The 22,662-nt window shown below is 37.6% G+C and overlaps 3 protein-coding genes across 6 annotated transcripts; 1 reads left to right on the forward strand and 2 right to left on the reverse strand.

The window, feature by feature from the left end:
• The first annotated feature begins 1,211 nt into the window (after positions 1-1,211).
• On the forward strand, positions 1,212-8,372 carry LOC137578173 (uncharacterized). Its single transcript, XM_068291823.1, has 10 exons — positions 1,212-1,594; positions 1,682-1,840; positions 1,898-2,359; positions 2,428-2,912; positions 2,978-3,364; positions 4,454-4,771; positions 4,836-4,958; positions 6,390-6,497; positions 6,587-6,845; positions 6,907-8,372. The coding sequence occupies exons 1-10, from the start codon at positions 1,492-1,494 to the stop codon at positions 8,244-8,246; spliced, it is 3,744 nt and encodes a 1,247-aa protein (XP_068147924.1). The 5' UTR covers positions 1,212-1,491; the 3' UTR covers positions 8,247-8,372.
• Positions 8,243-22,178, reverse strand: LOC137577978 (uncharacterized). Its single transcript, XM_068291579.1, has 3 exons — positions 22,035-22,178; positions 8,649-9,890; positions 8,243-8,594 (listed from the first exon to the last, which is right to left on the reverse strand). Exons 1-3 carry the CDS (start codon positions 22,039-22,041, stop codon positions 8,527-8,529), a joined length of 1,317 nt encoding a protein of 438 aa, XP_068147680.1. The 5' UTR covers positions 22,042-22,178; the 3' UTR covers positions 8,243-8,526.
• On the reverse strand, positions 10,598-22,180 carry Gyg (Glycogenin). 4 transcript variants are annotated; one of them, XM_068291583.1, is made up of 6 exons: positions 22,035-22,180; positions 16,242-16,552; positions 15,896-16,185; positions 15,638-15,818; positions 15,366-15,425; positions 10,598-10,621 (listed from the first exon to the last, which is right to left on the reverse strand). In XM_068291583.1, the coding sequence occupies exons 1-6, from the start codon at positions 22,039-22,041 to the stop codon at positions 10,613-10,615; spliced, it is 858 nt and encodes a 285-aa protein (XP_068147684.1). In that variant the 5' UTR covers positions 22,042-22,180; the 3' UTR covers positions 10,598-10,612. The 4 variants fall into 4 exon arrangements, with proteins under 4 accessions (XP_068147684.1, XP_068147681.1, XP_068147683.1 ...); XM_068291580.1 differs by lacking the exon at positions 10,598-10,621 and adding an exon at positions 10,932-12,199; XM_068291582.1 differs by lacking the exons at positions 10,598-10,621; positions 22,035-22,180 and adding exons at positions 10,932-12,199; positions 18,344-18,360.
• Between the last annotated feature and the right edge of the window lie 482 nt (positions 22,181-22,662).

A 22,662-nucleotide genomic window follows, 5' to 3' on the forward strand; every position in this document is an offset into this window, starting at 1 on the left:
ATGCGAAAATTAAAATATAAACTTTGAAAATTTGAAAAAAAATCCTAAGAAAATTACAGATATACAAAGCCAAGATTTTTTACTGATTTTTTAACTTTATTATTATTATTATTATAAGTATAGGATATAGTTTTAAACTATCAACCTAACTATATTTTACAAGCACTGGCAACTAAGGCCTTCGGCTTAGACGAAAACTACATCCATACACTAGCCTGGGATTCGACCCGGATCCTCGTTGTTCAGTTGCTCAAATGACTGGGTCACTTAGACACTCGTCTACCGGGACTGCAATTTTTTAACTTAACTTTTTCTGATTCTAGCAATTTCCCATAAACTAAGCGTTGACCAATTCTTAACCAAACTTAACAAGACAAATCTCGATTGAATCAGAATTTAGCGATAACATTCGAAAATTAATTTCGGCTCGTAATAATAATGATCTAGCCAAAACGATTTATTAAATTTTCATCCAAAAATTTGTTTTTGAGGTGGCAGATCTGATTCTAAGTTAACTGTTTTTGACAATTTTTGATTTTTTTGTGATTCCGCCTTCTTGGCTTCAGACTATATTTTGGGTTTATATTTATTAGTTGTTCCGATTTCAAAAAGGTAAAATGCAGTTTTATAGAAGTTTTGGCAAGGGACATCCAAGAAAATCATGTTATTTTGTCGTGCGACACAAACCAATAACCAACAACCTATAAAGTACAATTTTCTCGAGGCTATAACTCAGAAGGACCTTGACCGCCTTACCCAGGATATTCTTCAGTTGGCACTTCACTTTCCAGCACTTGGACTATCGATTTGTAGGCAAAGTCATTTGCTAATTACTCCTTAGTAGCACGCAGCAAATTTATTCGACTATTTGCAGTTAATTAAAATGGTTCAGTAATAAAAGGCTCGAACCAAACCCTCATTAGAGCCTTTTAACCCCCCTTTAACGTCCCACATATGAAAACACATTTCATATTTTTCACTCCCTAATGTTCTAGTTTTAGTGCAACGCTTTCAATTAGAGAAATGTTCACTTTTTCAGGTTTTAAACATTATTTAACCAGAATCTCATCTATGTATATTTCTAACACAAATTTAATAGCTTATTGTTAGATTCTCTTATATTTTGTCTCATATAGAGAAATCAAATGTAGGTAAGAGTCCGAGAGTACAGCTCATCATCAGCCAAGTTCAGTTTGTTGTTAGATCGGAGATTGAGAGGACTGAAAATATCGGACGCGGTTCAGATCAAACGCAAATCGAAATAGTTAATTATTAAATATATTCTCCTCCTCTAAGCAAACACGCAAAACATTAATCACAGTCTGTTTTGACATAAACTGAGTATATACCTGAATATATACAATTATAAATGATTAGGCTGTCATCTGGAACTGGTTGCGGTTTCTGCTACGCACTCAAAATTTAAATTGAAATACAGAGTATACACAGAGAGAGAGAGAGAGAAAGATTCATCTTTCCTTCAGGTTGGTTATGAAATTTCATTTGGTATGCTGTCTTTTACTGGCCATGGCCCAGCACCTTCTTCTGTCACCTGCCGAGGGGGCAAAGATATTGGCTGTGTATGCATTTCCAGGTGAATAAATGTGAAATTGAATTGAAATGAGGCAAAATGTGGAAATGGAAATCGTAATCTCGCTTCATTCTGCTCTGTTTTGTTTAGGCAAAAGTCATTATATGATGCACACAGCATTGATAAGAGAGCTGATTGAACATGGACATCAAGTGACCATGATAGCGGCCTTCTCCTTGGAACAGCATCACTTGGGTAGCAATTATACGGAAATATTGATAGAGCCAGTCTATGATTTTTGGCATGATGGTAAGCAGGGATAAAAGTATTATCTTTCAGTTCTTATCTTGGTTTGCTTGCCCACAGTGAAGCTAAATTTTGGTGCCCAGCATTTGTTTGAGTTGACCCGCATGACAAATTATGATTTCCTGCAAATGCTGGAGATAATTGGACTAAAGACCACCGAGCATGCTCTCCGCCAGCCCAGAGTGAGGGACTTGATCAATGCACAGGAGACAAAGGGAGTGTTTGATCTTTTGCTGGCCGAGCAATTCTATCAGGAGGCCTTTTTGGCCTTGGCCCAGGTTTATCAAGTACCTGTTGTGACCACCAGCACATTGGGCTATGAGAATCACATGAGCCAGATGATGGGTCTGATAACGCCCTGGTCGTTTGTGCCTCATGGCTTCATGCCATTTACCGATCGGATGAGTTTCTGGGAGCGTGTCAAGAATAGTTATGCCTCGCTCTACGAGGATTTGGATCGTCTGCTTAACTATTTTCCCAAAATGGATGCCCTAACCGAGCAACACTTTGGCACTGTCTTAGGTGAGTTGGCAAATTGGTCTTGTGTGTGTGTGTGTGTGTGTGCCATGAAGTTAACTTTAGTTATTCAGACGGCAAGGTGCCAAAGGTCAGACACATGGAGAGGCAAATCTCAGCCATGTTGCTCAACAGTCACGCACCACTGACCACGGCACGTCCAACTGTGGACACAATGATTCCAGTGGGCGGTATGCATATATATCCCCCCAAGACATTGCCCCCGGACATGCAAAGTTTTCTCGATGGGGCCACAGATGGTGTGATTTTCTTCAGCCTGGGCAGCAATGTTCAAAGCAAGGACATGCCCGAGGATATGCTGCATTTGTTTCTCGATGTCTTCGCCTCACTCAAGCAGCAGCGCGTCCTTTGGAAATTTGAGGACAAACGTTTGGGACAATTGCCAGAGAATGTGATGATAAGAAAATGGTTCCCACAAGCAGATATTCTTGCTCACAAAAATGTCAGGGTTTTTATTACCCACGGAGGACTATTTGGCACCCAAGAAGGTGTCCACTATGCTGTCCCCATGCTTGGCATACCCTTCTATTGTGATCAGGTGACTACTCAAAGCCCTCTCCCCCTTTCGCTGACCATTTTCTCTCTCTATCTCTGTGCTTTCAGCATTTGAATATGAACAAAGCGGTTTTGGGTGGCTATGCCATTAGTTTACATTTTCAATCGATTACCAAGGACATTCTCACCCAATCGCTGCTGCAACTACTCCACAATGCCACCTACAAGGCAAACGTGCAGCGTGTGTCCAATATCTTTCGCGACCGTCCAGTGGAGGCTCGCAAGAATGCCGTCTATTGGATTGAGTATGTCATCCGACATCAGGGAGCTCCCCACATGCGTTCGGCTGGTCTGGATCTCAATTGGTTCCAGTTCTATCTACTCGATGTCATTGCCTTTGTGATCAGCATCGCTTTGGTCTCTCTCTCCGGTATCTGGTTTGTCATTCGTCTTTTTAAAGGTGGTGACAAAAGGCAAAATAAGTTTAAAAAGCAATGATTTCTATATCAATTCACTCACACTTATTTCTTCAGAAAACCTCATAAGAAAAAGTCTTTGTATTACATTTCTATTCCATTACTTTGTCTAATAACTTACTTATAATCCATTTATCTATAGTTCCAAGTCTTTGATTAAGGCCTCTCCCCATTAAAGTATCAGAAATATCAATAATTTGATTTGTCCAAAATAAAACTGGTTAACGTTAAAGCTTAAATATTTTAGTTACGAATTGTCTTTGTGACGTCTTATTTGACAAAAACAATACCCAAAGTGTTCGTCTATAATGGAGTAAAAAAGTACTTTGACTCAACTCGGAATGCCCAACTAATAATGCCACTAATACTTTTTGCCCAATTTTGCCTTTCCTTTTGATATTTTGTAATTTAAGCCAAACAAACAACAAAAATTGAAATGAAAGGGCAATTTTTGACTGGAACGAAAGCTATAAACAAGTTTAGACTAAAGGTAATTTGGATTTCTGGCTATAAACCATATGTTTCTGAATCGCTTGCATACTTTGAGGCTGCCGTTTTATTTGATGGGAATTTGTTTTGTGCGCTTTATTACCAAACTCATATTCAAATCACTGTAAAAGTAGAAAAGTTAAATTGAATCTTATTCAATTCTGATACATTTGTTTCCAATTTCTTCATGCGAAACAATTAAATGCTTAACGTATGTTCGATCTTAATGGACTACCAATTATGTTTGTTAATCGACATAAAAACAATGCCCAATATAGGTTTTTTTGGTTTTCTATGTACTTGATATTCTATTGGAATTTGATAAATTAAAAAACAATCCAAAATAGATTTAAAATAACAATCGTTAAGCCAACATTTCCAAGCATTTGTTGATAGTTAATTGATAACCGTTTATAGAGGAAATCCCATTTAATCAATAGTTCGCGCATTTAACCATATATTTTACATAAATCAAACAGTTTATGTTAGATCTTGTGATCGGAATGTTACCTAAATATTTTTTCATCTCTGCTATCTCTGCTCTGTTGCTTTATGTAACTGTAAGTGTTTGTTATTACGTTCCTTTCAAAAAAACTCAACATTTAATCGACGATTTAAGATGGCAGCAAAAGTGAAGTTTACCAATGTTAAGTGCGAAACGTATAATGAAACCTGGGTTACTGTCCAACAATGCCGACTACGAGCAGTTAGTCGCTATAAGACCGTACTCAATATCGATGGCACCTTCCACTATCCGGCGACTAAAATCAATATTAGACTACAAGTTCTGAAGAAGGCAAATGGGTATAAACCTTGGCTGGTCGATGCTACCATCGATGCCTGTGCTTTCATGAGAAGACGTAATCACCCAGTGGCTAAGATTTTTCACGATTGGATCAAGAATTTCTCTTCAGCTACTCACACCTGTCCTTATGTGGTTAAGAAGAATGAATTCGAAATTTCATGGATATTTTATCTAAATAAAATAAATCTATTTCCAGGGCCATCAATATGTGAGAGATTTCTATTTGACACCCGATCAAATACCTTTACCTTTGCCCACCGGTGACTACGCTATATTTGTAACTGGGATATTTTCGGACGTACCACAATATGCCGTCCATGTATATGCCACTTTTGTAGAGGATTTGATTAAGCAATGAATAATTTATAGAGTATAAACAAAGTTTACACTAACTGACTCATATTTTGTATTGTTTTATTGATGATTATTGTGAATAGATTGTGGATTGTCCTTAACAAACATTTCGACCATTCCATTAGGATATCTAGTTAACAATATTCATTTATGAGCCATTTGTTGAAATGTGTTAAAGATATTCATATTTAGGATGGTTACTTTACTTGATTATAATGAGAGTTTACTCAGTTTAGTAAGCTTTTCGTTCTATGGTTTCTATGGCAGCTAAATGTTTTCAATTGTCATATGTCAATTTTGCCATAAATCGCTAAAAGTTAATCAGTTATAAAACCAACTTGTTTGCTATCGATTCGTCGTCTATTTTTTGTGGAAAGAACCGAATTAGACTTCATTCTTCATATTTCTTTAATAAAACATTAATACATCGTTGAGTTTGAACCACAATATGACGATATGATATCATATGATATCATATCATGATATGATATATCTTCCCAGAAAACGGTTTCGTAATATTCTTTCTAGTTTTAGTTCATTATAAACAAATTTAGCTGCAAATACTTGTTTTTCATTTCAGGTTAAACATAATTTATCAGTAGGTACATTATCAGTATAGAATATCAGATACTTACAACAACCGTTTCCACCTTTAGGAAAGGACAGATAAGCCATTAAGCTGGTTTATCAAATGATATTGGCCTTAGGTTTAAAAAAGATTTTTGAAAACTGACATGTTGATTCATTGTTCCCTCATTTACCAAAAATCTGAAGTATTTTCAAAATTTCTTAACCTTTTGAATCTTGAAAATATTTAAACAATATTCGATGGATTCCATTGATAAATTTATTTGTTATATTTGTCTAGTTTTTATCGTAAGCTGCAAAAGCATAGAAAAAGCAAAGATGGATTACTGATTTTGAAAATTTATAAATTTACTTCCACTTTTATGAGGTTCTACTGTATTACATTTTCACCTCAAATTGTTATTTCTTATCAAAAAAAAGAGATATTGAAAAGCATTCGGCATCATTTGCATTAAGGTAGGTTAAGAAGCTTTATCTGTATTTCAAATAAATTCAACCAAAAATATAACGATAAGTTGGCCACCTACTAATCTTCTCTCGAAGATTCGAATGACCAACAAACATATGTTTTTACACACGACAAAAGTTCATAGCAATAATAAGAACCGAGAAACCTGATTTACGAATTTCACAACAGATAACAAGACGAAAAAAACAAAACTACCTAATCGGACGGACTGCCCGGTAGTTCCCTCTGTTTAAAAGATCGCTTGATCAGTGCTCCGAGTGCCGCGGCATGAAACGGTTCTCTCAGTCACTCTGGAGAGTCTCGTGAATAAATTTGTTTAACTAATAAAAACAATTAATTAAAAAGTGTTTCTTTGGTTTTTGTGAGCTTTTGCTATTTGAAAGCTGTCTGCCAACTATTTGTGGAAAGTTTCACTATTTTATCAAACGAAAATTTAATAGGTCGCGTGTAAGTTAAACGAAAAACGGTTAGATTATTTACTTAAGTGTAGTAATTGTGATTATCTTATCTATTTTAATATTTGTTTTTTGTTACAGAAAATGAAAATCAGTTGGCAAGTGTTTCTGCTTGCCCTAGTGGCCCTACATCAATGTGATTTGGGAGCAGGTTCAAGGATTTTGGCGGCATTTGTTTTTCCGGGCAGAAGTCACTTTATGATGACCAATGCCATTATACGGGAATTGGTTAAACGTGGACACGAAGTGACCTTCATAACGCCGTTCTCCTTGGCCAAGGAGAATCTGGGAGCCAATTATAAGGAGGTCCTGATAGGTCAATATGACTTTTGGCCAGAATGTGAGACAAAAAACAAAACTCGTTTATTTTGGCTTCTTAGACTAACATTTGTGAATTTCAGTAATTCAAAAAACAAATGCCAAAAGTGTGTTGGATATGAATGAAGTGTCCACTCTTACCTTCATCGAAATGGTCAATACCATGGGAGTAAAGAGTACAGACTTTGCCTTTGATCAGCCCGAACTGAAGGCTCTGATCGATGAGAAGAATAAGACTGGAAAATATGATCTGCTGCTGGCTGAGCAGTTCTTCAATGAGGGAGCCCTGATATTGGGTCATCTGTATCAGATACCCACAATAACCGTTTCTACTTTTGGTTTTGCCAACTACATGAGCCAAATGGTGGGCATAGTTTCACCCTGGTCATATGTTCCTCATGGCTTTATGCCATTTACCGATCGTCTGACTCTGTGGCAACGCATTCAAAATATTCTCATCTCTGCCACGGAAGATCTAAGGCGAAAGTTCATCTATTATCCACAACACGATGAAGTTTTGAGGAAACATTTCTCTCACAGACTTGAACGAGTGCCCACGATTAAGGAATTGGAGAGTAATATATCCCTTCTGCTGCTGAACTCCTACATGCCATTGGAGACACCAAGACCCGTTTCGTACAACATGATTTCCGTGGGAGGACTTCACATACAACCAAATAAGGTGTTGCCCGAGGATTTGCAAAAGTTTTTGGATGGAGCCACCGATGGAGCCATCTATTTCAGTTTAGGATCACAGGTGCGCAGTGCGGATCTTCCGCCAGAGAAACTGAAGGTGTTCCTGGATGTATTTGGTAGCTTGAAGCAGAGAATCCTGTGGAAATTCGAGGATGACAAATTACCCAATCTGCCAGCCAATGTAAGAGTACAAAAATGGATGCCCCAAAATGAGATTTTAGCCCATCCGAATGTCAAAGTGTTCATTGCCCATGGCGGACTCTTTGGTACACAGGAGGCCATCAATTATGGTGTTCCCATCCTCGGTATGCCCGTCTATTGTGATCAGCATTTGAACATCAATAAGGGCAAGGCGAATGGTTATGCCTTGGGTTTGGATTATCGCACAGTAACCGAGGAAGAGCTAAGATCCTCGCTGAAGGAACTCATAGAGAATCCATCGTACAAGGCCAAGATGGAGCAGGCTTCACAAATTTTCCGTGATCGTCCTCTGGGTGCCATGGATACGGCCATATATTGGATCGATTATGTCATCAAGCATCGTGGAGCTCCGCACATGAAGGCAGTTGGAGCGGATTTGCCTTGGTATCATTTCTATTCATTGGATATTGTGGCCATTGCCTTGACCATCATCATCTTACCCACATTGGGATTACTTGTTCTTTGTCGTCGTCGTTCGAAATCTTCTTCTATCCCGAGTCCAAAGAGAAAGTCGAAGAAGAATTAGAACCAAAACCAAAGAAAAACGTTTAATTAAATAAAAATGATGTTACAATTAAGTACATACAAGTTCATTAAGTAGTTTGCAGTAAATTTCTCAATTTATAATTCCTAATACATTTTTCTCAACAAATTCGAACAAGGCTGACAATTAATTGAATAGTTTTTAGTTTTTTGATTTGAGCCTTCGGCTAATCATCAATCCAGCTAATACAAAAACCTTTTGCTGTGTGTGGGTGTCATGGGTGTGAGTGTGTTGGTGTGTGTGTGTGTGTGGGGTGCAATCTCTACTGGCTTATGACCATGGTCTTCTTAGTCTTCTTCTCCTTCTTCTCATGGGTGATGGTCACTTCCTCTGCAAAATGAAATGTGTTCATTGATGTGAAGGGCCTGAGGCGATGTTACTTACCCTCGAACTTGTGGGGCAATTGCTTGATGGTCTCAATTGTCTTGACATTCTTCTCGCCCGGCTCAATGATTTCCTCTTCGTATTCCTCAATGATCTCCTCTTCGTCGGTATCATCGGGATTGGCCTTGGAGCTGGGCACTGGGTCGAAGACAGTCTTAACGGCCTTCTTCACGATGCCCTCGGAGGTCACAGTGGTGTAATGATACTCAGTGCCGCCTTCAATCTTAATGGTCTCCACGGTGGTTACATCTCCAGGATTCTCGGATGGGACAATTTTCTTAGTGCCCGATTCGGACTTCAATTTCTTGGTTGAGGTAACATTCTTATGCTTCTCGGCATCCTTGAGGGTCTTCTTGTATTGCCTGATCTCCTCTTCGGTTAGCTCCACTTCCTCCTCCTCGTACACAGTCTTGCTGGTGGTGATGGTCTTGCCGGACTCGAGCTCCGTGGAATAGGTGTACTCCACACCGCCGGGCACACGCTTGGAGGCCACAGTTGTGGTATCATTCTGCACGAAATCAGCAGGTGGTGGTGGGGCCGATGACTTGGTCTTCTTCTTGGGTTTCTTGTTGCCGCCCTCCGATGAGGTCACCGCCTTGATGCTCTGCTCCTGCAGCGAGTTCTTCCTAACCGTGCGATTATTCTCGGTGATCTCAATGTTCTGGGTAACACGACGTGTCTCCTCAATGGTTGTATCCTCGCGATAGTTCGACTGCTGATCGTTGATATTCTGCACCACATTCTTCTGCTGCTGCACTTTCTGAACAACACGGCGCGAGGATTCAGTGGAGTCGGTAGAGTCCACCGATGACTTGCGCGTCACATTCTTTTTGGTCTTGTTTACCTTGGTGTTGGTATTCTCATTGACCTCTGTGGGCACCGAGTCATAGAAGGTTTTGGTGCGCATGCTGCGAGTTCCGTCCTCGTTAATGGTGGTGTAGACCTCCTCGTAGCCACCCTCAATGGCACGGGTCAACATGGTGGTACGCTCATCAATGCGTATCTCCTTGCCCAGGCGAGTCTTGATGATCTTCTTGTTGGCCTGCTCTTTGGCCAAGTCCGCTTCACTCACCGGCTTGGGATCCCAGAAGGTCTTCACCTGAGTCTTCACCGTGCCATTCGGCTGAGGAGTGGTGATGATCATCTCATAGCCTCCATCAATAAGCTTATACTGGGTGCTGGCCCCGGTGGCATTATCGTACTCGATCTTACCATCCTCAATATCGGCGGAGGTCAATAGCTCTAAATTGTGATTAAACTTGGATTGAGTGTATTGTTCTTTGTGCGTGTGAGAGTGTGTGTGTGTGTGTTTCTTGTATGTGTGTGCGGATTCTTTTAGCTGGCTTTTATAAAGCACTTAAGGCATAATTTAGTTCTAGTTACTAATTCTTTAAGCTAGGCATCTCTATTTACTTTACAGCAATTCATTTTATTGTACTTGATTTTTCGTTGTTTCTCGTTGCGTTTTGTACTTTTTTGGTTGGCCCTTTTTTCGTTGTTCCTTTAGACATGCACTGCCTCCGGCAATGTCTCTTGCTCCAGCAATTTCAGCCGATGATTGGACATCTTGGCCAGATGCGGCAGACAGCTGTAGTGCAGGAGCAGTTTAAGTAATTGCTATTTAAACTTACGCAGCGTTCGTTGACGGTTTGCCTTGGAGGTGGATGAGTTGGTCGAGGAGTTCTGGACCACAATGTGCTGGGGCTTCGCTTGTGGCTGCTGTGGTTTTGGTGGCGAGGTGTTAGCATTGGCATTAGTTGCTGTCTCCTGTGAGGAAGCTTGCTTAGCCACTGTTGGATTAGTCATAGCTAGTGGTTTGGGTGGGTTAGGGGCAACTTCTGCTGGCTGTGTCAATGTCTCGGCTTTTGGCTTTGTCTCTAACTTGTTGGCCGACAGCTGCCGTTGCAGTTCGTTTGCGGCTTTGGTTAGCAATTGATTATGGCTTAGTATTTTATCATTATCATTTAGGTTATCTGCAAAATGTTAGGTAATAGTTTAAAGGGGGTGGAAGGGGAGGGAAGAACGGTTTAGACTTCATTTTCGTAATTAATAAAGTGATGATGCTTGTGATGCTTGATGATTGATTGATTCAACTATCTATATATATATAGTATCTAACGATTTGCCCCCTTTCAGTGTTTTGTGCGTGTTTTTTTTTTAAAAATAAAAACTGAAAAATCAACTTCAAATTAATCACATGGATGGCGAGAGAGAAGTTTGGTTTTGTTTGTTGTTTGGATTGTTTGTTAATTAAACTTACATAAACTAAAATAAAAATGCACATTTATAAACAAATAAAGTTTTTTGTGTTGTTGTTGTTGTATAAATATTAAGACAATATTTGTTTTCCATGTAAATTATATAACATAAATTTGTTTTTATAGAATATAGGAAAAGAAAATATAATTAATATATAGATAAATGTTTAACAGTTTTGCTCTGAAAAACAAATATTTACGTTCAACAAGCCATGTAGAGCATAAGGAGGAGAAGAAGAAGAGGGGCACACATACGCAGACACTTACACCTCAAGCACACACACGGGCACACAGTCAGAAAAATGGCACAACAATTATGATGTTCTTTTTTTGGCAACATTTAGTTTTTCGACATTTACATTTTATTTTCAATTTTCACTTTTAGAGGGAGGAAAATGGGGAGAAGAATGGAGGAGGGGAGGTTGTATGAAGCCACAAATCTGTATATAGACACACACACAAAAAAGTAGCAAAAAGAAACTCGAAAAAAATAATAATAATAATAATTATAAAGGGCAAAAGTACAAAAATTTTCAATTAATATACAATGAAGTGTAAAAGTTTGTGGCTAGGCTAAGTGTGCGAGTGTGGGGAGGGGGATGAGTTGAGTGTGGCAAGTGTGCCAAGTGTATTGCCGACACATACACTCACATGTGTCTACACACACACACACACACATCCATCTAGACGATGTCAAGAGCAACGAGTGGAAAAAGTTTAATTTGAAAACTTAATTAAAATTTTCTGTGGTTTTTTTTTCTCACTCATTTGTAGATGTGTGTGTGTGTGTGTAGGTGTGAGTAAGTGTATGTCTAGGTGTGCGTTAGTAGGTGTGTTTATATCTTTGACACTTGAAAGCAAGTGCTTTCTAATTATTTTATTACGAGTCATGTCAATTGCAAATTCAATTTATTGTCCTTGGCCTTGACATGGCTGCTACAATTGATAGATATGTATGTGAGTGTGTGTGTCTGTGTGTACGTGTAGGTGTGTGTCTGGTTGTTGTGTGTGAACGTAAAATTAAGTGGCAAACAAAACGACGTATGACAAACGATTTGCTTTTGTTTTGTTTTGTATCTATGAACTACCAGTTTGATCAGCCTCCTTTTCTGCGGGCTTTGCCTCCAGCGTTTGCGAGATTTTCTTCCAGATATTATCAAAGGAATCGGCTCCCGAATAATCGATCTGTCCCGATTCCCAGCATTGGCGACGCATCAGATTCTCATAGGCCTCCTGTTCGGGTGAACGTTGTTGGCCAATTTGCAGCTGTGATAAGGCACCAGCCAGGCCAGCCTGAAAGTATGCAACACAAAATGAATGTAGGTCGTTTTCTTTAGAGATGGCAGTAGGCCAAACGGTGGAATGGTGGTGGGGTGCAAAAGTGCTGGGTTTTGTGAGGGGAGGCGTTGAGGGGGAATACTAAACATTAATTACATGCACTTTCCAACTACAAAACTAAATCTATAGTATGACATTCAAATGTTAGTAATTTTTTAGTATACATATATACATATCAAGACGAGACCACGTGGCGTATGATTAATGTGACACAAACAAAATGCTACTAAAGGCCATATAAATCATCTCCACTGAATGTGATAGACTCCAGGCTACTTGCTGCCGCTGCTGCTGCTGTGACTTGTCCTTGTGGCAGATTACCATGTGATATGAAAGCGGGAGCAGAAAGAGCAGAAGGAGGAGAAACTTCTCATTGTTGATGATGAGTGACTGCAACCAGAAACGATGACATGGTGTAGGGAAATGAACCAATGTGTGAGATGAGTAGAAAAGAGACGGAGATGAAGGAGAAGAAGAATGACACACTGACACTGACAATGACTATAACTATGACAATGACAATGACGCGTGTTGGAGGGAGGACACAAATTCCGAATGCGTATATGGTGCAAAAAACATGACTAGACAGACCATAGATAGACAAGGTGAAGTTGCAAGTTGTAAGGTGCAGGACCAAAGACCATTTAAATTACACACACACACACACACATACACATACACCACTAGCTAAGGGGTGGAGAGAAATGTGGATATGTGGACGATTGGAAAGGACAATTGGGTTAAGGCTGGTGTCATTCTTACTACCTCAGGCTGGGTCTCGGTAGCAGCTGCCGTGTCTGAGCTCTGTGTATCTTGTACTTTTTCATTTGTGTTTTCTGTGTTTTGTACTGTTTGTTGTTCTTGTTGTTGTTGTGACATATTGGTAGTGGGCGGGTAGGTGGGCGTGGGCATGGGCATGGCAGTAACTGGTAAAGACATTTCATTTCTATTTACATCTATCGAAATGGAGTCATCATTGAAATTGGCAAAATTGGCAGTGATATTATGTGTTGGTTCATTTTGTGGTTGAGATTGATTTTGAAATTGTGGTTCATGATAATCAGATTGTGGTTGTTGGTTACATTCCATTATCATCGTTTGCAATCGTCGGATCATCATTATGATTTTGCCACTCCTGCTGCTCGCTCTCTCTCTTCTTATCGAGATTCTCATAGTAATCTGCCCAAGGATCATGAAATTCACGCAAATATTGCATATGCTGCTCTTGCTGATGATGATATTGTTGCAGTTGCATTTGCTGTTGCCACTGCTGATGTTGCTGCTCGTGATCCGTCTCATGATTATTGCTCGAGTGCGTTATGTTTAAGCGAAGGTACTGAATGTTGTCGAATTTGTTAGCGTAACATTCGATATATATTTATATAAATATTTATATGCAAATCAAAACATGTTAAAGAAGACAGAATGCGGGAGGAAAATAAAATAGTAAAGTAAAAAGAATATATAAAAAGAAATCATAAAACAATTTAATGAAATAAAAAGGGGCAACAAGAAGGGTAAAGAATATAATAATCCAAAACGATAAAGCATTTTCCAGACCTAACCACAATATAATCTAAACAAAATGAAACTAATTGGAAAATTTACACAATTTTGAGCTTAATTAAAGAATACTATATATATTTTACAATAACTATTTGAGTCATAGAGTCAGATTCTTAAAAATCTACAATAAACCAAAAATATTTCAAGTTTTATAGAGTCTCAACATAAATATTCTTTTCTATTCTCTCCTTCAACTACTTTCTAAAAATCAATTTCAAACATTTTTGCAATTTCTTTTTACGTTTCTAAAGAAAGAACTAAATATTGTTAGTCATTATATTCCGACTTACTTTGAGAATTATTTTGAAATCTTTTAAAATCATTTAAATTTGAATACTTCTGATTGGGTCTAACGTTTCTCAAGAAAGAACTTAAATTAAGACTTTATGTTTTTAAAGCAAAATATTATAATTAATTATTTTAAAAACCTTTTAATGCGCAACTTGGTAAATAATGTCCCTACATCCTGCGGCATATGCTCATATTTTAAAGGCCTTCAAAGAATTTTTAACCGATTTCAAAGAGGTATTGAAGTTTAAGGGTAAAATGTTCAAAAAGATGTTCAAAAAAAGTACAAAATTTTGGAACTTTTGATAAAAATTCTTTTAGAAACTAATTTGACTAAATATAAGTCACTAAACCCTTTCTAAGTTAACGTTCAAATGGCCAAGAATCGTAAATTTTTGAAAAAGTTTTCGAAAATGGGCTATACAATTGATAAAGTTATAGATTTTGATGCCAGATGAAATCAGATATTCATATCTGTATCAGAGTTCCAAAGTCAAAGCTAAATCTATTTCATTTTATAAAATTTGTAACTTAACTTTTACAACGGCTAAAGTTTTATAAAAACAGACCCTAAAGATATTAAATGAGTTAATGAAATTATTAGGAATTATAATTTGAAAAACCTCCGAATCCTCTCTTCTAATTGAAACTTTTAGCTGTTCAAACATTAAAATTGTTCTCTTTGTATAGGTAAAAGTCTTTCTATAAACGTATTTGTTTTTGAGAGAAGATAAGAGGGTGGGGTGGGCGGGGAGGCCCACTCCCCTGCCCACTCGATGGGCAATTTCGATTTATTGAAACATTGCCGTGGCACTCAGCCAAATCGAAGCAAATTAGAAACAAAAACTAACACAAATAAATAAATAAAGACAGCGAACAAAAAGAAGAAAAAAAATAATGGGCAAAAAGGCCATTAAAGAGGCCAATTGAGGCGTGTCACCCGCCTCACTGCCGATCGAGAAAAATCAACAAAAAGCCGAGAAAGATAAACTAAGCAGAAAAAAAAAACAATTAAACGAAATACACGAGAGTTAAGAGGTGGGGGGAGGTAATGGGAGAAATGATGATGATAAAGAGGTCAGCTCAGAAAAATTAAATGCAAACTTTGGGATTTTTTTGTGTTATTTACTTTTAAAATTGTTCATAATGCATATTTACGAGTATTTACAGTGTGGCAAAACTAATTTGCAGTGTGCTCTAATTTGGGAATGCAAAGATCTACATATAATCATCATCATCATCATCGTCATCGAGGAGATTGGCTTACCTCATTATTAAAAGATTTATGAGTAGTAGAATTATCACTAGAAGCAGTTCCTTGCGTTTGCTTTTTGGGTATTTGCGAGCATTTTGTTTTTTTTTTGGCGGGGCGGAGGGAGGGCAGAGAAAGTTAGGCAAGCAAATCGAAGTAAACGAAGGAAGGGGTAAAATCAACAATGGTTAAAAATTGATTGATTTCAGATTTTGACTTTTTTTAGTTGAACTCAAGACAAAAACTCAATGAAAAAAATTTACTGACTGATTTCAAACATTTCTTACCATATTGTCTGAGAGAGATTGATGCACTTTATCACAGAAGATATTCCACCAGAGCTGAATCAGATCCTTGGCATGGGCATAGTCAGAGGAAACGGAAACCTGTTTGCTCTCTGAGTTGAACTGCAGGAGCCATGGTTTCAGTTTGCCAGCAAAATGCAATATCTTAATCTTATCTCTGAATCTGCAATGAGAGAGAAAGAAAAGGAGGAGAAGTTAATGATGGAACTCCGGGTTAATCCCCTTTCAAATATTACTTACTGTTTGAAAGCGGGCAGATAGCAATAGGAGGCATATGCTGTCACATTGTAGACAAATGGCAAATGCTTCTTAATGTCAGCTGTGGCCCAATCGGCAAAGTATTGATTCAATAGACCCTGATCACCGCCATCGAAGCTGCCATTTTTAATGGCAAACTCTGTGATCTGAGTGAAAGTCTCCACGCTGGGCTTATATACAAAAACGCCAGAGTTAAAGCAATCTGGCCAGCTGACATCGGGAGCAGCCGAGAGTTCCTCACGCTCGAATAGCTCATCGCAGTTTTGCAGAACCTACATAGAAACGGATGAGGTCGCTTCTCAATGATTGGAGTTTGTTATTCTCTTACCAGTGTATCAGCATCCAGGAAGACACATTTCTCGAATTGCACCAGACGCCAGCAGTGCAGCTTTGTGAAGGTCACACCCAGTTCGGGGCGAGAGAGTAATGCCAAATTGGCAGCATCCTGTGAGTCCAATACATTCACCTCTTGTACAATATTGTACACGTCCTTCAGTCTATCGCGCATTGCCTCCGAAACGGTGGGTGTGACCAGTACTGCCAGTTGATGGGCGGTGCCCGCCCTCTTTAATGAATGGGCCAGCACCAGGGCCCCCAATGAGTACGTGTCATTTGTAGTCAGTGTCACCCAAGCGAATTCTATGAGCAGAAACGGAGACATAAGATACAATTAGAAGGCTATCTATAAGATCCACACTCGCATCTGGGTGTGTGTTTAGGCGTCTTGTGTGTGTGTGTGTGAATGCAACAGCTGGCATTAGTCTGGATTTTGGACAGCAGCAAAAGTTATAGATGGATATATAAACAAGCGAATCTTTTTTCAATTTTCCTTCTCGTCTTCATTATTTCTTTCTATCGTCAGATATATATACATACATATACATAATATATTCATTAGGAAAAACATTCCTTTAGATACAGTCTGTCTGTCTGTCTCTGTGTGTGTCTCTGCGTCAGAGTTCTTAGTGGGCGGGGCCACGCGGCAGTCTCATGCAAAATAATCTGGCCGGCTCTTTTGGCATTTTCATGCCCCATTTCGGTTCTTTTTGTTTGAGAAAAATAACCAAACATTCAAGCAATGCAAAATAGAGTAAAATTTTTATTTCAAGCGCATTTTGTGTGAGTGTGTGTGTGTCTGTGTGTGTATAGCAATTATAATTTTGCGTAGTTGGCATTTAGTTTAGCTCATATTATATAGAGAACAAGAATGATTATTATGCTGTGGGTGTTGGGGATTGTCAGTGAATTATAGACATGTAAAATTTGTATATATAAATTTCAATACCTGTTGAAATTAGTTTTTAAGGTAATTATATGTACATATATTTATATATATTTAAGCATAAAGAACAAATATTTTTAAATATATATATTTTCAAATATTCACATACAATAAAATGCCTTTCTATTTAGGGCATTTGCTTATTTTGAATAAACAGTTTTAAATCAACGAGTTCATTTTAAATATTAAATTAAAAATCTGATGTAGGGGTTAACACTGTTTTAAAGTGTTGAAAAATAACTGCTTTCATAGCGCAGCCATCAATTGAGCACTGTGGTAACACTTTTCAATAGTGTTGAAAAATCACTGCTTTCATCGGGTAGCAGTTAAGTGTGGCAACACTTTTCCATGGTGTTGAAGGTGGGCGAATCTTTATTGAGTGTTTGGAATGTCAGTTTATGACAAATTTGTTTTGTTTTATATGCAAAAATTGTGTTTTTCTTTATATACACATTCCATTTTAAAATGTAAAATATCTTTGAGTCATTATACTCACAGTCAGCAGGTATGACTAAAGTATCTTAATATAGTATATAGATAAATTTGTGTTCTTTTGGCATGAATTTCAACTAGTTTATGCTAGTTTATTTCAAATTAGCTCAATAGACTGATCGTTTTCTTTAAAATAGACTGGATTATAGCTAAGATTAAAGCCACAAATGTATATTTTTACAATATATAGAATACTTTATAGAATTCTTTAGATAGTGTGTTATACGTACACATATATACACAATATATATATATACATTTTGTCAATATTTTATTTCATTAATATAAAATTAATCATGCAATTCTATTGGTTTTGGAAAGAAACAATGAAAAATTGATTAAAAAATAAAAAATAAAATTCATTAGAGTTATTATTGAGATTAAATTAAAATGGTATTTTTTTATTATTTCCAATATGATTATTGACAACAAATTTCGAACATTATTTGTGTTTATTTTTTTCTACAATTGTTTTTCTTTTATACAGTTTGTTTGAACTAACTTTAGTCGGTTGGTTGGTTAAAGATTAGTTTAGAAAAGCGCACTGAGAGAAGCAGTAGTAGAATGTACGAACTGTGGGGGGAAGGGATTTGGGGACTAGGGAATTGGCAGAGGAAAATACAGTGAATTAAGGGAATCAAGTGGAATCAAACTACCTTCTGTGTGCTACGCATGAGAACAGAGGCAAGAACAGGCGGCGGCGGCGGCGGCGGTTGCTGCTGCTGCTGCTGCTGGTGGTGGCTGATGGAGATGGGCAGAGGCTGTGGCAGAAGTTGGTTGAGTGCCTCTCATCCTCGAGTTGCATGTGTGCACTTTATGTACAGAAAATGTATCTGACGGATTGGTTTTTGGCGAGTGGCAAGTGCGTGGGTAGATGAAAGATACATATGCGACTTCTCAGCGCTTTCTTTTTCTTTTTCATTTGTTTTTTTGTTTTCTTTTTTAATTAGCTATTCTTTATGATTATTGTTTTTGGTTCCTAAAATAAAAATGAAATCATTTACTTGAGGGAAAACTAAAATGATTTGCAAATAGTAAAATGACTTACCGGATTTGGAAATACAATGGAATTAACAAAAAAAAAGATATATGTATATAACAACAACAAAAGATCACCGAAAGATAATAAAATATATAGGAATTTGTATATCGAAATCGTCAAAAAGCAAAAGTGAACCACAAAATCACAGACGTCATAAATTTCGATTTAAATTAAATAAACAACACATTCTCCGTTCTAAAATTAAACAAAACAACTGTTGAAATTGTCAAACACTTTGAAAATACGACACTTTGACGCGACATTTGTCTTCACGAATATATATATCTAGAAGTATGTTTATCTATATATATTTATCATTAAGTTAATTATCTTACAGCTGCCCAATTGTTTGCAGTGTATCTTTAGGTTACTCTTAAACTAAAGCTCTTCTCCCCAACCCCCAAGACAAGCAAAAGCTCGTAAGAGAGTCTTTGCCTTGGAGCTTGCGCAGTGAATTTCCCTTTCCTTTCCCCCACCCCCAACCCGCACTTGTTTGATGGCACAGAGAGATGCAGATTTTTATCAGCTACGAATGCCAAGAACACAATAAAGCTGATAAAAGTGGACAACAAAGAGCAGGAGACTAAAATGTTTATTCAGCCGGTCATAGCATGTTCTCTTGAATGAATGAATGAATGAATGAATAAACGATGATGGGATGAACCCCTCCCTCCTCAAAGCCCAAGACCAAAAGGACGTAAGCTACTTGAATGTGTGAAAGTTTCTATACTCTTTCGAAATTGTGATATCTCAAAAACCCTAACTAAAGACAAGAGGCACGAAATTTACTGCAAGTATATAATAACTAATTTGATCAAACTAATATAATTTCTTAACTTTAAGTAATTTTAAGCAATATACAGTGGAATCTGGTTATAACGACGCTCAAGGGACCGACGATTTTAATCGGTATATCCAGAAGACGTATCTAACCGGAGGTCCTTTCATAGAAGTTCGTATTGGGACCAACCAATCACTCATCGAACTTTTGTCGCTATAAGCGAAGTCTTTATAACCGGACTCTACTGTAAAACCTTTAACGGTATAACCTAAGGTAATAACTGTACTTTGAACAATAACATTTGAGATTTTTTAAACTTTCTTCATTTGGAACCACATAAATTATCAAAATATAAAAGAATCAACACTCATTCTCCACTAAATTTGTCGACGTATTTCCATAATTGTTTAAAACTTATCAAAAGCTTTTACGATTATACTAACTTTTGTTCCTGTGGAATCGAGATTTTGAACTCTAATTATAATTAATGGTTTAATACTATGATTTATAACAGAAATATAAAGGTATAAGTATCTATTGAGTATGGAGAGCATCGTTGCTCGTTCTTAAGAATAAAGTTGAAAACCAACTGTTAAGGTTTAAGTTTAAGAAACAAACTAGCTACCGAACACCATCTTCTAATATACATTCTGATTTTAAAAGAATTCTGAAATTCATGAAATTCTCTTGCAAAGACAATTATTTATAGTCTCAATAATATAGTGAATTATACTTATACTTATGATTAAAATCAGTCCTCTAAAGAACACATATTAACTAGTTTCGAGTAATCCTAGTTGTATAGTTGCCTGTCTATGCTCATTAACAAACTATGATGTTCTCTTCTATGAAATAGTGAAAGGACCCTTCAAGCTAGTGGTAAAAAATGCATCAAAAGGCAAGCAAAAAGTCAAACTCGTTTCAGGGTCGGAACTGGACATGCCTCATGCCTCAGATGCAGTCAAAAGACAGCAGCCGGCAACCGGCGAGATCAGCGGCGACACCAACGCAATGAAAAATCATTAAACAAAACCAAAAAAAAGGAAACGCGAAAAGAAATTGCAAAATGGCAAAACGAGTTCTGCGAACCAGAATGATATGGACGCTAATTTTTTGTGTTTTCTGTATCTGCTAGATACATTTTGTGTAAAACTAAAAATAGATTGAAAATGAAACTGTAGAGCCGGTCGAGGATGGCGATGGCAATGATGATGATGATGGTGCTGCTGATGCTGCTGGTGGATGGATGCATCAGCAGATACATTTTTAGAAATTCAATCACAGCAAGGGACCTTCTGCTGGAGCTGCAGAGAGTTATTCTTATGATTTAAAATGCGGGCGTAGCCCATTAAATTTAATGCAGAACAACGAAAGAAAATGTCAAGAAATCCCATGTGTGGGTGGGCGTTGAGCCAAAAAAAACAGAAAAAAAAAAACTGAATCGAATATTCTCGTGTGGAAAATTCTATTTAATTTTTATATTTGAGAAATATATTGTGAAAATTTGTTAGCGCCTGTCGCCAGCCAGCCAACTAGCTAGAAAGATTATGTATATATATATTTTTATATATATACAATTTTTTTTTGTGCTAAAAATAGTCTCATTTATTAATTTTTCAACAAAAAAATATATGTATGTATATATATTTTATATGTACTTCTACTTGATCTATGGGAGATGCGGAAATTGAGCTAATATATATTGATAAGCCGCATCAATTTGCCTGGCGCTAGTAGGTCATGAAATCAGAAAATCAATATACATATACAAAATAACTGACCTCCCCCTAAGAACCTCCAAGCTTAAACACAGAGAGAGAGAGAGAGCATAAATCAAAGAAACAGTCTCCCTTACCTCCTCCTCCGAAGCTCCCTGCCTAAATGGGTCTCTGCCTTTTGCTCCTCCTCTTCGTCAATCAGGCTCACATAACAGTTGGAGCTTAGGTTTTTTTTGGTTTGCTTATCAGTTTGTCAACATTTTTCGCATACTTTTTCATAAACACAAACAAACGAAATAAGAAAAAAAAATCAACTGGACTGACGTTCGAGCATTTAATGCGCTTTTTTGCGCTTTCTCAATCAAAATCAAAGAAGAAATCTAATTCAAATTGCTACTGAGCAATGTATATATGGATGTAGGTGAGCGAGAGAGAGAAGTAGGCAGAGGCGGGCAGACTAGGCAAATGTGCTATTGAAGGTCAGTAAAGGTCGTCGTTGTCGCAATTTACTAGCCACAAGTCTTAGAAAGCATTGGGTAAGGTGTTCTAGAACAACAAAAACACCAAAAACAAAGCCCCAAAACCTTTAACTTTGTCTATATTAAATGAAAGTTCACATGGAAATCTAAACCGTTTAAATGAGATATGCAATTTCGGTTAGCAAAAAAAAAACAGAAAGTAACGATGGAAAAACGCTTTCGGCAGGACTTGCATGCATAATGCTTACAGGCTCACACACACAGTGACACACACACACACTGAGTTTTCTTCTTCTTTTTCATCTTCACTTTTTGCCGAAAACTTACTGCTCATTGTGTTTGATTTTTTTTTTTTTTTTTTTGTTTAAGTTTAAACACACGCGGAACGAGTCCTTGTAGATTCTTCTTTATATATATTTTATATATATATTTATTTGGGTGGGTGGGGCGTGCCCGTTTAAGCTTTCACACAATGGGCGAGAGCGAGTCAGAGAATATATATATATGCAGAGAGAAGAAGAGTCGGGAAGAGTTCCGGTTTTCTTTTCGGGGTGGGCTGTTCTGTGTTCTGTTCTGCGTACCACGAGCGACGACGAGAAACTGAATTTGTTTCGAATGCGTTGACCAAATGAAAAGTTTTGATGCCAGTCGCAGCCGGTGGGAATTGTCTCTGTGTGTGTGTGTGCGCGCGTATGAGAGAGTGTGGGTCTATGTGAGGGTGTCGTAGAGGGGAGTCTGACGATGAGGAAGGCGCCAAAAGTGAATTTTTGCATTATGCTTGCTTGAATTTCATTTCATACATACATATATTCCATTACGCCGGCTATTTGCTGGACCGCAAAACGGTGACGAGAGAGAGAGAGATAGGTAATAAGCGAGAGAAAGAGCGTGCACAAGCAAGAGAGAGAAAGTAAAGGTGAGAGTAAAGGTAAGTGCGAAACTCAAAGCAAAGCAA

The sequence above is a fragment of the Drosophila tropicalis genome, unplaced genomic scaffold (assembly GCF_018151085.1).
Source record: "Drosophila tropicalis isolate 14030-0801.00 unplaced genomic scaffold, ASM1815108v1 contig_593, whole genome shotgun sequence".
NCBI lineage: Eukaryota > Metazoa > Arthropoda > Insecta > Diptera > Drosophilidae > Drosophila > Drosophila tropicalis.

Coding starts and splice junctions, on each gene's coding strand:
- LOC137578173 (XM_068291823.1), top strand. CDS start 1,492: ATGAAATTTCATTTGGTATGCTGTCTTTTACTGGCCATGGCCCAGCAC. Junction 1,595..1,681: donor GGCTGTGTATGCATTTCCAG/GTGAATAAATGT, acceptor TGTTTTGTTTAG/GCAAAAGTCATTATATGATG. Junction 6,846..6,906: donor ATATGACTTTTGGCCAGAAT/GTGAGACAAAAA, acceptor TGTGAATTTCAG/TAATTCAAAAAACAAATGCC.
- Gyg (XM_068291580.1), bottom strand. Junction 16,186..16,241: donor TCCTGGATGCTGATACACTG/GTAAGAGAATAA, acceptor GTTTCTATGTAG/GTTCTGCAAAACTGCGATGA. Junction 15,819..15,895: donor TATCTGCCCGCTTTCAAACA/GTAAGTAATATT, acceptor CTCTCATTGCAG/ATTCAGAGATAAGATTAAGA.
- LOC137577978 (XM_068291579.1), bottom strand. Junction 8,595..8,648: donor ATTGCCCCACAAGTTCGAGG/GTAAGTAACATC, acceptor TTCATTTTGCAG/AGGAAGTGACCATCACCCAT.